General features: G+C 43.5%; 1 protein-coding gene across 7 annotated transcripts in view; it reads left to right on the forward strand.

Moving 5' to 3' along the window:
• The window catches only part of NCOA1 (nuclear receptor coactivator 1), a 148,098-nt gene that overhangs the window by 125,506 nt on the left and 8,155 nt on the right, over window positions 1–14,437 (forward strand). For 6 of the 7 annotated variants that reach the window (XM_085889677.1, XM_085889684.1, XM_085889709.1 and 3 more), the window contains 8 exons: window positions 52–172; window positions 3,036–3,204; window positions 3,371–3,475; window positions 3,672–3,770; window positions 5,755–6,049; window positions 6,254–6,389; window positions 11,364–11,532; window positions 11,636–11,716. In XM_085889677.1, coding sequence (XP_085745803.1) covers window positions 52–172; window positions 3,036–3,204; window positions 3,371–3,475; window positions 3,672–3,770; window positions 5,755–6,049; window positions 6,254–6,389; window positions 11,364–11,532; window positions 11,636–11,716 — 1,175 coding nt within the window. Of the gene's footprint in view, window positions 1–51; window positions 173–3,035; window positions 3,205–3,370; window positions 3,476–3,671; window positions 3,771–5,754; window positions 6,050–6,253; window positions 6,390–11,363; window positions 11,533–11,635; window positions 11,717–14,437 lie in introns of those variants that run through there. The other variant, XR_015060395.1, reaches the window with a different exon arrangement.

Genomic DNA, 14,437 nt, shown 5'->3' on the forward strand with positions numbered 1-14,437 from the left:
TTTTGGAATGGTTGAAGCCATTTTATTGTCGTTTTGTCTCGTACTTTTCAGGTTCCGTGGAGCAAGCATTGGGAAGGCCCTATCATCTCACCAATTGCAGCGGGGGCACTGGGGCTTGTCATTGTGATAGCGCAATGGCAGCAGATGTTGGCACTGGAGGGAATGTTAATAGGTGAGGAAATCGATTCGATAACTTAAAAATATATTTTTTTATTATTGTTATGTGTTTGCCCAGCGGGGTCAGGAGTGGCATCTCTCGGCCCTGCTTCCCGACCTTTGGCCCGAAAGTCGATGGGCCGCAGATAACTCCATGGCAGAATGAATTGCTAAACAACTACAGGTGCCATCTGAGACGGTTAATTCTGGTAGGGTCCTTACATCCAAATCCCACGTTATCTTTCTGGTGAATTAATGCCACCCCCTCCTCCTCCCCCCCCACACCAGATGGGAAACTGTGCTCTCGACGCCCCACCCTTATTTAATTTATCAAATAGGTACGGCCGAGCAGAACCCTAAGTGGGACATCGGTGAGTCGGACCATAGCGAACCAGTGGGGTGAACTCGCGTCTACTTATTACATACTACGTCTAACCAATGGAGGAAAGAGACGTGCAGGCAGGTTACAAACAGGTCTTTGTTTAAATTATGCACGTATTTACAAGAAGATGCAGTGTCACATGAGAAAGATCTTTAGCCCTTATACAATGTTCAAAGTACTTCTTGGCACGATTTCACTGTTTCAGAACCATTTTATTTACTTTTTTTTGTACCATGCACCTCATATGGTCTTTGAGATAATGTAAGCCAAATATCACGTTACTCGAGCGCAGAACAAAGTCGAAGATAGCGCGACACGAAACCACAAACTCGGAAATAATATATAAGATTACATTTAAATTTTTTTGTCATTGATCTCCACAAAATACCCCATAATGATAAAGTGAAAATGTGTTTTTAGAAATCTTTTACAAATTTACTGAATATGAAACAAAGAAATATCGAATTTACATAAGTATTCAGCCCCCTGAGTTCGTACTTTGTCGAAGCGCCTTTGGTGGCGATTACAGCTTTGAGTCTTCTTGGGTATGTCTGTATCAGCTTTGCACATCTGGATTTGGGGATTTTCTCCCATTCTTCCTTACAGATTTGCTTAAGATCTGTCAAGTTGGATGGGGAGCGTCGGTGAACAGCAATCTTCAAATCTTTCCACAGATTCTTTATGGGAATCAAGTATGGGCTTTAGCCCACTCAACGACTTTCATGTTCTTGGTCTGAAGCCATTCCAGTGTTGCTTTGGCTGTATGCTTGAGGTCATTGTTCTGTTGGAACATAAATCTTCGCTGCAGTCTTCGGTCTTTTGTACTCTGAAGCAGGTTCTCCTCAAGCGTTTGACTGTATTTGGCTCCATTAATTGTTCCCTCTATCCCGACGAGTCTCCCAGTCCCTGCCGCTGATTGGTTTCCGTCAGACGTAGCGCTTTGTATTCAGGCCAAGGAGTTCAATTTTCATCTCGTCAGACTCGCGAATATTTTGCCTCGTGCTCTCAGAGTCTTTCACGTGCCTTTTTGCAAACTCCAGGCATGCTGTCATGTGACTTTTTCTCAGGAGTGGCCTCCGTCTGGCCACTCTCCCATAATGCCTAGATTTGTTAAGTGCAACAGAGACTGTTGCCCTTCCAGCAGGTTCTTCTGTCTCAGCCAAGGAACCCTGTAGTTCTGTCAGAGTGGCCATTTGGTTCTTGGTCACCTCCCTGACAAAGGTCCTTTTTGTCAGGTTGCTCAGTTAGGTCGGACAGCCAGCTCTAGGAAGAGTCTGGGTCGTTCCGTATGTCCTTCATTTCCTAATTATGGAGCTCATTGTATTCTTGGGAACTTTCACCACTCTAGAAATTGTTTTGTACCCTTCCCCAGATCTATGTCTTCACAATTCTCTTGTGGAGTTCTACGGACAGTTTGTTGGACTTTATGGCAGAGTATCTGCTCTGACATGCACTGTCAACTATGGGACCTTATGTAGAAAGGTGTGTTTCTTTCTAAATCATGTCCAATCAATTCGAATTGGCCAAAGGTGGACTCCAATCAAGTTTTGGAGACATCTCAAGAATGATCTAAGGAAATTGGATGCACCTGATCTCGATTTGCAGTGCCATAGCAGCGAGGTTGAATACTTCATGATGCAAGACATTTCAGCTTTTCATTTTTAATTAATTTGTGTATATTTCTGGAAAAAAAATATTGCACTTCGTCATTGTTGGGTATTATGTGTAGATCAGTGACAAATTTAGATTTAATCCATTTTAAATTCAGGCTGTAGCACAAAAAAGTGAAAATGTCATGGGGTGTGAATACTTTCTGAAGACACTGTAATTCCCCGGGGTCTTTCCAAAACCGCAACTGTGTTAAGTTTGAACGTTTAGTTTGTTTCTCCAAACCAGTCTCTTGAGAGTTGCGTATCTAAAAATACTTGAAATATAAAATCTGCCTCGTAAGGAATTGTCAACGTTTAAGGCAGTGGTCAATTCCATCACATTCCTGCTATTTCAAATTGATTTCTCTCGATTCTCCTTTCATTCTGACCCTGTACATTTTTAATGCAGTTATTGAAACTCATGGAAGCTCAGCCTGTCCATGTTTTCGTATTGCATTTTAGTTTTATTATCATTTATTTTTGTCTCATCACTCTCCACAGCACGGCAAAAGAAAGCTTTTTCCCAACAATTTAAGCAATTTGAGAAAAAATAATTTAAGCAGTGATTTATTGATTTATTTTACATCCTGCCCTTTGCGACATGCACAAATATGATGTAAGTTTGAATTCCTTCACGTCCTCACATGTCGATAATGTTTTTTATTTATATTAATGATAATTGAGTGATGCCACCATGGGCAGTTCCAGTTTCAGGAACATAAATCGTACCATTTTAAACTCTGACGACTCTTGACACGGCAAGCCTCGTTTCATCCCATATGCAGGTTATATTAAATAGCTTGGTTGTTATCATTTGCTGAAATGTTTGACCGAATGTGCCCACCAAGGGTGGAATTTCCGGTATCATTGGACGAGCTGCTTTGGACACAGGCAGGTGGGGAGACTCAAGTTACCAATAATGCACTTTTTCAATACCTTGACTCGCTGCTAAGCAGTGTAGATGAGGAGGAGCTCACCAAGATCGACCATGCACTTGGCATCGACAAGTTTCTCCAGGTAAGCGTCTCGTCTCGTCACGTGACGACTCGGCTTTCCTCTGATTATGGTCCTTTGTGCAAACTTTATTTTGGGGGTGCATGTGTCACTGTAAGTGTCCACAGCTGCACAGTGTTGCAGTGTGTATTGCATGGATACAAATAATATTTTTTCATAACTCATGCAGGCAATGTCGAGCAGCAACTCTCAAAGGATGCTTGCTGCACCCGTTGGTGGAAATGTCCAGCTTAGAAGGCAGGTGCAGCAGCGTTTGCAGGCGCAGCAGAGGCAGGTAACTGGAGAGTGAATAAAGTGCAAAAGGAAGATATGTATGAATATTCTTAATTTATATTTATCATAAGAAGAAGCATGTATGGACAGGATTGGTATTATGACCATGGTGTTGAACCTTTGCCCGAAACATGCGTGGCGGCCTTTTCTTTATTGGCTTGGTGTTTTTTTTAATTTTATTTTATTTTGACTTGTAGCTCGTGGCACATGGCAGGCCAATGATCCCAACAGCACTTGGACACTGTAGAAACCCTCCCGTTCCAAGCTACGTCCAGAAACCACCAGCACCAGGACAGGTACTTTTCAATAGCTGCTCATCATTTGACCTTTTAAAAAATTATTATTATTTCTACTTCGAGGGGTGTCGGTGGTGGTGCAATATGGATCTGCCCAACTAAGACTAGATTTTTGTGAAGTCCAGTTTCTTTACTATATAATGCTTGCATTGCAACGCAGAAACCATGGATTACAGATGTAGGATCTCGTGTTATCAAATTGCAGACATCAATTTGTTTGTTGTGCGCGAGTGTCCTTATCTTAAGTCTAATTTATCTGCAGCATGAATCGAAGACACTTACACAATTGAAGGACGGTGATTGTGGGTGCAGAGCTCTTTTTGAATTGAGCTCAGTGCCTGTCGTCTCACAACTAAGTTTTTACTGTGATTCAATTTTAGCACCAGAGAAAGTTGCATTTGGTTTTTTTTGTTTATTTATTTATTTTTTTCTGCAAGAGCAAGGCTGATGGAAAAGCAGGATTAAATTGACAGGGTAGCAGGGCAACAATTGGGCACAACTCACAAAGGGATAAACAAACTGGAAGAGAGAGAGAAAGAGAGTAAACACTGAAATCATCAAGGTAGAGGATTGAATTAGGAAAGGTGAGAGTTGGCAGAGGGTTAATGGGGGTCATAAAGATCAGGTGTCACAATGGGTGATGACATGAGGTGGCGGTGCACTGCCTGTTTAAAGCCCTGAGAGGAAGAGTGGGAAAGAACAGCCTCTGGAAGCTGGTTCCAGAGACAGAAGAAGCGAGGAACAAGGGAGTTGAGGTGTGCCATCATCCTGAATATTATATGTTTAGCCAGGAGAGGGTTACCAGGTGTTTGTTTTCCTTCAAACCCATTAATTGTTGTATTTGTTTTTGTCCAGACTTTGTGTTTACCTCCACTCTGCCATTCCCCTTTTTTTTCTTGCTTGTGTAATTGTCGTTTATGTGTCTCTTGCTCCATTCTTTCAAGATGATAAATTTATCTTTGCCTTATTGTGGAATACCTCCTAACGATATGTAACCGTGTCCATCTTCCTTTTTTTATTTGTTTCACATCTACTTTGTTTCCCTTACACCTTTTTTAAATGTAGCTCCTTCATAAACCTATACTTGTGAATATAATTGACCAAGCAGAGCTGAGTATAGAATTTTATTGCATCCTCTCCCTCTCCCATGTCTGTGCCGAATCTTCATCACTTGAAGTGGAACATTGTGATCTGACTGGCAATGAATAATTTAGTCATATTTGCATATACTGTCGGACCCCGCTATTCGCAGGGGATACGTTCCTGAAGGTTGCCATGAATGTCGGGATCCGCGAATGTTACGACATTGATGATCTGAGTTGTCTGAATTGATGATCTGAGTTGAGGCTGTTGGAGAAAAGGAATGATTTTATGTCAACTGCGATGATAGATTCCATGACCTTGCTGCTGATTGGAAGTACAGTGAGCAAATTGGGCTGTAGTTAAGGGGATCCATTTTTCCACCTTTTTATGTCATGCTGTGATGTTGGCTGATTTCCAATTTCCTAGGTGGATAGAGGAGTCCAGTTCTGAAGTGTAAACAAACAAAACAAAAATACAATGTGTAAAGAGCGGAATGTCAAAGCAGGCCACACTTTATGACCCACCAATACACGGGGTCCATGAATAGCGGGGTCTCGACAGTACAATGCAGAACGATGTTTGTCTTCATTGAAGACTTGTATTACCCCTCCACACACATTCCTTGTTTTGGTCACGTTGATGCTCAGATGGCAGAAAGGAAAATGGGTCACGTGAATTGGTATGGGGACCATTTAGATATCACAGATACAACTTCACCTTTGATGCCTCTCCCCCTCTCTACTACATCTCTTTTCTCTGTGTGTGTATTTGGTACTAGATTGCCACTTAGTCACAGACCAAGCACTCTTTGCAGCAAGTTTACGTGGTAAGATGTTGAAAAGATTAAGATTGTTGGACAAATTTGTCATGCCTTAAAGCTTTTACGCTCATTACTTTCCAGCCACTGTTGTTGAATGGCCAAATGATGCCTCAGCTTCGGCGAGAGATCCTGAACCAGCCGATCATATTGCAGCAGCATCAAGGCTATACACCTTGTTCTGGGAGCATGACTACAATGCCCAGATTGCCCTTGGGACAGCAACATTACTCTTACCAGGTTGCCTCTGGGGCGGTGGGTGTGGGGAACCATGCTGTGAATGCCAGTTGGAGAGGGCCAGGCCCGCCTTCCGTGACAAGCCGGCATTTTGGGCCTTCCTTGGGTTCACAAATGCAGACATACCACTTCCCAACAACAGGTATTATTTTTGTCAAACATTTTCTCTCCCTCAATTACTCCCCTTTGCTTTTAGCTCTAATTCTTGGACCTGGCTGCAATTTTTGCTTCTACGCAATTATCCTCCATATACACGATACATTTGATTTAATATTTTGTTCTTTTTTTCTCATAAAGCAATTCAATACTTACTTTTGTTACCTCCAAACCCTTGATTTCCCTGCAGGCATGCCAAGAGAATCTGCTTTTGGGGCAGCGGCAGGCTGCCCAACTTCAGCTGAACTTGGACTGGTTCGTATGCCTGCTCCTGGACATGTGACCAATGCAGCCGGACTGGACAGCTGGCATCGAGGAGGTAACAGGTAAACTGTCCTTTCCAAAAGACAATATTCCTTCGACTTTGGTTGTCCATTTTCCAGCAATTTCTGCTTTGGTTTGTGATTACACTTCGATGGATTGTGTAGGTCCAAAACCATTTCACGAATGTGTAATCTGTAAATAGTATGCTTCCGGAAAGCAGTGCACCACCATCCCCCATTCCTCCCCACAATCTTTACCCCCTTTAACTCGACCTAACTTGCTCTGGTGCAACCCTCTGACATGCAGGCTGCTGTGTTTCCTCCCTTCTCTTTCTTTGCCTGTTCATTCCTTTGCTTGTATCCAATTGTGGTCCCACTGTCATTACATTGCCTGTTTACCCTCTATCACCTCTCCTCCTGGAGCCTCTTTTTTTTTTTTCCCCATGTAAAAACAAAAACCTTTTCCATCATATTTGTGCTTCCAACACAAAGATTAAAAAATATAACATTTTGTAATGTGTGAAATGTCAGTGGTTTTTGAGTGCAGAACAAAGTGCATCAATGATCTTCTTCTGCTGTTGGAATGCTAATCTATATATAATGGAGCAAATGTATGTGATTACCGATTATGTATGTATGTATGTATGTATGCGTGTATATCCGCTCTTCATCCATTGGTTGGACAGCTGACCTGACGTCACCCACAATTGTAACCTGAAATACTTAACCTAAAGTGCCCAAAGGACCTAAAAGACCCTCCTCCCCCCGAGCACCCAGAAGACCCAAATGACCCAAAAGACCGAAATGTCCTCAAACACCCCCCCCCCTCAAAAGCCTCAAATCCCTCAATCCTAACTCTGTCCTCTCTCTGCCCTCCCTCCCCAAAGCCAACTCTGTCGTCCCCTCCCTCTTTCTTTTTCAAATCCTCAACTGCCCCAATCCCCAAGTACTCAATCCTCAATCTCCCCCCCCCTTTTCCAACGTCTCAATCTCCCTCTTCCAACTCCATGCACCCGCATTCCAAACTCTGTCCTCCCCTCCCCATTTGTTCCTGTTCTTAACAACGTTGCACAAGTAAACACAGGGAACTTTGGTGCATGAGAAGGCCATTTGGCCTATCATGCCTTTGTTGTTCCTGTCCCCGTTTGTTAAGAACAATGTTAAAAGTAAATAATGATGGAACCTTAAATTCACAATCACTTCCCCCTTACTTCCCTTATCCTCACTATAATTCATGGACCAGTGTTTGTGTGTATGTGTTTGTTTGTCGTGCTACTCCTCCTACAGTTGTCGGCCGATTCCATGCAGATTTGCAACATAGGATCAGCATGACCCCAATTAATGTAAAGGGGTGTTTTTATCTTTGCCGGTGGTCTTGGTGAGAGGGGGAAATGCAAATTCTCCAAGTCAATGTGTATCGTGTAGCGCCCCCTCCAGGTGGTGAAGGGTGTTACAAGTCTCCACCATTTACAGTCCAGTATTCCTGTCCCTACATTTTCCAGTACAGCGAGTTGTTTTGAATTATAAGCAGTCGGTATGTTTTTGCTTCATGCACATAACTTCATGGGTTATTTATTTATTTTTTCCGACAGAGCTGTCAGTTGTCTTTTCACCGCCCAAATAAAGGTATGCGTAAGAAGAACGTGTTGCATGCTTGGAACAAGATCGCCCGTCGGGTGGGTGCTCTGCTCGTGAGGCTTAATTATAATTTTTACCTTTCCCGCTCTTCAGCTTTACCTGCCATCCCTTTCTTGCCAAACAAGCCTTGTACTTAGATGTGCAAGATCAAGCATTTGAAATCATTTTGATATTTTTGTCGATTTGATAATTACACCACAACAATTGTAGCTTTTTCCAAAAGAGATTGCTGCTTGGACAGCACCCACCCGAAAGTGCGTTTTTACTGTCCAGACAGGTACCAACCTCGCTGGAGTTAATGTTCCATGGATTCCCCCAAATAATCTACAATTTTCATGAATCGAAGCTCAAGGGTTTTTAATTATTTATAGTCGAGGCTTGTGGAAGAGCTTTTTTTTTTTTTTGGGATGGGGGATGATCTGAGATGGTGATGAGCAGCTGTCTTGAAGACCTGAAGGGAAGAAAGAGATTGAAGGGAATATAGAAGTTCATCTTCATAGTCATCATCATCGATCTTTGTAGGGCCGTTGGCCCCATGATGATGATTTTCATGGATGGATTTCACACGGTACATTTATGCAGTATTGTGCCTATTTTGAAATCTACTAGGTGCAGACCAAGATTCGGATTTGGGTTGCCAAAAGACAGTACAGACAAAGTTTGTTAAAAAGGACAAAAAAAAAAAACGTGAAATGGGATGTATTTTTAATGACAGGCTATATAAATGTCTGTTGTGAGCTGGGTCTGTACGGCATTGTCTCGCTTTAAAAATGCAGCAATTGATGGTATAAGAACCACATCAGAAGGAAGGTCATTCCACAGGTTCAAAATTCGATTGGAAAAGTAGAAATTTCTTCGCGCTCGCTGCTGGAAGATTTTCAGAGGTATCTTAAATCCCACACAATCTTAAAGACCTCGATAAGATTCCATCGGAGGCACCAGCGCTGCATGGAGAAGAGGCTTAGGTGAGAAAGCCTGAAGTGGTACAAGATGGCATGGAGTCCGATAACCATCCGGGTCGCGAGCTGTTGAACACGTTCGATTTTGACCATGTCGCATTGGAGGCGAGGGGACCATGCTTGGACACAGTATTCAAGTAGAGGTCGGACGAAGGCCGAATAGGCATGGATAAACACCCATGTAAAAAGGCATGTTTACTGTTAAATAACAAGTTTGTTCCACAGGTTGGAAAATAGAGGAACGAATGAGTGGAGGTGAGAAGTGAGTCTGGATTTTGGCAGTTTCACCAGAAAGGGGTCGATGATAGACCATGTGCAGCCTGCAGAAACATGAGTGGTTTGGGGGGAGGGGGAAGGGGGGAGAGGGCACTACAAAACATGGAAAGAGCAAAGGGTGGGAGACCAGAAAGGAGGCGCTACAAGACAGAGGACCATTGACTCGGCTTCATCGCGGGAACTTCCATTGATCTTGAAAGCCTTCATTTCCATGACTGCAAGCTGATCAAGGTGTGAGGTTAGATATTGTTACGAAAATGACTTGAGGGATAATCAGGGGTTAATTATTCAGTAATTATATCCTAATGAGTTTCAGCAAAAGTGTTTTTAAACCCAAATTAGAATTGACCATAATTGTGTGTATAATTAAGATTCCGTCACCTTTTATCCTCGTGTCTGTCTCTTTCTCCCATCTCCCATTTGTGTTAAATCTTCAAATCGCCCCCATTGTACTTTCATACAATAATCACATTCATTAATGGTTGTTCCACGTGTGTTACTATGGCCTCAAATGCGGTTTTATTGCCATGGCTGTGCCACGTGCGACCTCGCACAGCCGGGACACTGAGAGCGCTTGCACAATACCCGCATGGGTGGGGGTGAGAGGGCTGGCTATATATGGCCAGACGATCGCGCTTTGATGAGAGCTTCAGCCACGACACCCGGTCGGCAATACAGAACTCTTATCTCACTCTGAGATACACATCCAGGACTATCAAAGCTCTCCTCTACTCTCGGATTCACAGAGCATCCAGCTATAGGCCAGACACATCCAGAGGTATTGAGCACACAGCCATTACCGCAGCAACAGACAGCCATGGGTGACACCAGATTGTGAGGTGTGTCCAAGAGCGTGCCTGCATCGCTCCCCTTCGGCGCTTCAGGAAAGATACACATTTGTGTGGTCTCTTTTTGTCCTGCGTTCCCGACTGAGTCTACCTGTGATAAGATTAGTGCTAAGCATAACTGAGCTACAGTTACCATCTGTTTAAGCACATCATCCAGTTGTCTGTCTTTTGACCAGATGACAGAGATAACCGGACGGTGTGCTGTTATCGAATTCACCTCCCGTCTCACCAGCCCAGTACTTATTTACTAAACCTGTTTACTTTTCAACGATTGCTGTGTATGAGCGTCGTGATCTCATCCTCCAGCACTGAGTGAAAAAGTAAATCCCCCCCCCCCTCTCCACTAAGCCAACTGCACGCTCTGAAACAGCTGGGTGGTTAAATTAGTAAACCGAGAAGGGCACTTGGTAGAGCGCATACCACGCAATGCCTGATCTACGAGAGCATATCGGGCCCAATACATTTTTGACCGAGAAGGGCACTTGGTTGAGCACATACTTATGCCACGCAATGCCTGATCCAGTCGAACACATCAGGCCGAATAATTTTTTGAAATGTCATGCGATACATCATTTTTGGCCCCAATCTCTCAATGGTGAAGAATCACTTAAAAATTACTGCAGCCGGATCCGGATCTGGATCTTCACCAAAATCTAATCAATTCATCCATGTCACACCCTCAACCTGTCCACCAAGTTCCGTCCGAATCCGTCCACAACATTTTGAGATATCCTGCACACAAACAAACAGACAAACCGACAGACAGCGGTGAAAACATAACCTCCTTCCACCTTCGGTGGTGGAGGTAAATATCATATGTATCGTTTTTTTGGCCCCATCTCTCATGGTGAAGAATCACTTGAAAAAATTAAATAATTCTCGTATCCAGATCTGGCTTTGCATCTTCACCAAAATCGAATCGATTCGTCCGTGTCACACACCCAACCTGTCCACCAAGTTTTGTCCGAATCTGTCCACTGCTTTTTGACATATCCTGCACACAAACAAATACAGAAAGGGGGTGAAAACACAACCTCCTTCCACCTTTGGTGGCGGAGGTAACAACTGCACCATGGTGCATTATCCATGGGTGCACAGTTTCGTCTCCGCTCGCCGTCTTGGGAGAAAAATTATGCCCCAGCGGTTTCATGTCATGCGCTCGGGAGAACTAGTCTGTTGCAATATGTTGTACTTTCACCGACTGGTGTTTTATTTTTATTTTTATAATTTTTCCCTCAAAAGTAGTTGATTTGCAGAGGTGAACAATCGAGTTGGTGAATGTCCATTTCGATCCCCTATTTTCCTTTTATCCCCAGAATTTCTCTGACGCCTTCCACACAACAGCCCTTCCTGGCAAACCGGGACCCTGGAACATTCAACAATATGAACGTGTCTGTTCCATTGGGTTCAACCAACATGCGGAGTTTGGAGTGCACAGGAAACACAAGCAGACACCCAGATGCAAGACCTTTGGGCAGCACTTCTGTGAGATTAAATCTGTTCACGTTGTGATTCTTTCACGCACTCGTGTATGATACAGTGTCACTTCAGTTCCTTTGGCTGTGTTTCGTGGCGTTTGTCTGTGTAGGTCACAATGACGGCTCCTTCACTCGAGTCTGATAACAGCTGTCACTACAATCAGTTTGATGCAATGCGTGACACTGACAAGGTGAATATCAATGCTTTCTTATTGGTCCTCATACGAGAACTTCATAGCTAAAAAAAAATTATAGTTGAAATATCTTTTAATTGTGGTTATTTTGGTTATTGTTCTTAAATACAAAACACTCATGGAAGAGCAAGACAACAGAGGATAGAGGAATATGATGTTTATAGTGAGGTGGTGTGTAGCATGGACTCTGGATGAAAAAGTAGATGAACTGACAAAGAAAGGGCTTGCATATAAGGGGAGGAAGTGGGCAATCTGGAGTATTAGTGGAGGGAGAAAAGAACATGAGTAGGAATGGAAGACAAGATGCCTTTGGACACATTTAAGCACTCAAGGAGAGACTGGAATGTGATTGATACATATAAGTAATTCTTCAGGTGGGGAAAAAGGATAACAAAGGACCAGGTGGGCATAAGCCTGGATTGCTTGTGGGTTAACAAAGAAGGAGTTATTTGATGAACACATGCATCCTGGTGGGATTGCGGAAGAGCTGAATGATGAAAGAGACTCGAAAACCAAGCCACCAGCTGACTGTGTTGATTAGAGTAGCAAACCTTGTGTCTCAGCTTCTTGATGGACAATGTCCTGGCTTTCTTGTCCACAACTTGCAGAAGTGACAGGTGTGATGTTGGAGAGCAGTGCTCCAAAAGTTTGTGTGAAGCTCTGGAGTACTGAGGATGTACGCTCAGAGGATATCCAGCCTATGGCTAACTTTAGTGTCCAGCTGAAAACTGTCGTCTTCCTCGGAGAGATTGTGGTTGGTGGTAAGGCCCAAGGGTTTGATGGTGTTAACTTTGCCTGGGTTGATCACTGAAGTCGATTGGTGGGGTTGTCTTGTGTGTGTCAATTATTCTGCAGAGACATGGTGAAAATATGAGACTTTTCTGGATTAATGACATATTTCTGCTTTGGGACAAGCTTCACATCTTCACCAAGTTTACTGTGAGGTTGAGATGAATTGTGCTGTCGAACAATCTGCAAATAGGTAAAATGAGTTTTCAGAGATTCAGGATATATAGACAATTAACAGAAGTGAACCCAACACACTCTCATTGGGCACTTTGGCTTCTGCTGGCAGAGAAAATGCCATCGAGAGCTGTGCTAATTGCTGGCACAAGCAAGTCAATGAGCCAGACATGGAGTGGAGAACAGGATACCAGACATCGTCAAAGGCCCAAGATGTATCCAGAGACACACAAATGAGGCTCATAAAATTGCCAAGTGAAAACAGTATTGCTCCAGCATTGGGTGGATATAAACCGATGTGAGAAAACAAAAGCGATTATTAAAAAACAACAAAAAAAACCGCATTGGCGTATCGGATGTCTGTTTTACAAAAACTCAACTTGCAGTATGGGAGGGAAACCAGGCAGTCGTCATGTTCCTGAGCGTAAAACCAGAGTTTGAAATTGTTAACACAGAATAGTGATCTCATTCACCCTTTGCATGGATATTTTTTTTCATTTGCCAATTTAAGAGCAGGATATCCTAAACTGATAGTACAGCTGCTTGCAAGGTTCACCAGATCTATGTCATTTAACGTTGGTAGACGTCGAAGTTGTAATAATAATCTATATATGATGCAGCAAATGTTTGTATCTCCACGCTATACCCATTGGTTGGACAGCTGACCAGACGCCGCCCACAATTGTAACCTGAAAAAAAAATCGTACCTCCGCCATTTTGGTGCGATGGTAAGCCGAAGACGTCTTCGGAAGTGTCGCATTTACAGTTGCCATGCCCTCCCTATAAGTTTTCCGTTCAGTGTAAAATAACCTAAGTGACTGTTAAAAGGATCATCAAATGTCTTGAGGTTGGAGCCGATAGGTGTCTAAGGTCCTTGTGAAGGTGACAGTACCCATGGGCCAGTGCAATTGGAATTATCCGAGCTACAAAACCATGATGTATTATATATGCACATAAGAAGTAGGCATGTGTTTGCTCATTTTTATTTTCGGAAGTGATCGAGGCAGCAGTCTGTTCGCGGTACACCACCCAAATAAAGAGATTTGTCAGAAGAACGTGTTGCACGCTTGAAACAAGATCATCCTGTTTTGAAACTGAAATGCTTGAAACTGTTCTTTTTCTGATTTTCATCAATGATCTCTTGGCCCCTCTGGAAAATCCTCTTTATCTCTTTGCTGATGACTCCACCCTCTGCCGTACCATCTGTCATCCCTCAGACCGGCAAGCAGCAGCTTCTTCGCTTTCTGCAGATCTGGGTAAAATCACAAACTGGTCCAACACGTGGAACATGTCTCAATCTGGACAAATCTCACACTCTCACTATGTCTCTCCGAAAGGATCGTTTGGAAACCCCCCCCATCCACTTTCTCAACAATCCTCTGGAAGAACTCCTTTCTTTCAAGCATCTGGGTCTCACTATCTGCGATGACCTTTCCTGGGAAAGCCACATTTCCAACCTGGTCTCCAAAGCTAGTCGCCGACTGGGAATCCTCCATCGTGCTAAGTCCTTCCTCGGCCCACCTGAGCTCCTCACTACATACAAAGTTTTTGTCTGCAGCCTGATGGAGTACTGCTCTCCCCTCTGGGAAAGTGCTCCTGCCTCTCACCTTTCTCAGCTTCAAGCTGTGGAAACAAGGCATTTTGGATCATTGGCATCTCCCACGATGAGGCTGAATCTTTGCGCCTCTCACTCTCTCACCGCACGCAGGTCGGTGGTCTTTCTGTCTTCTTCCGTCTCCTCTCCGGTCTCGCCAC

This window comes from Eptatretus burgeri, chromosome 1, assembly GCF_056783735.1.
Source record: "Eptatretus burgeri isolate ZD-2024b chromosome 1, Ebu_testis_v1, whole genome shotgun sequence".
Taxonomy (NCBI): Eukaryota; Metazoa; Chordata; class Myxini; order Myxiniformes; family Myxinidae; genus Eptatretus; species Eptatretus burgeri.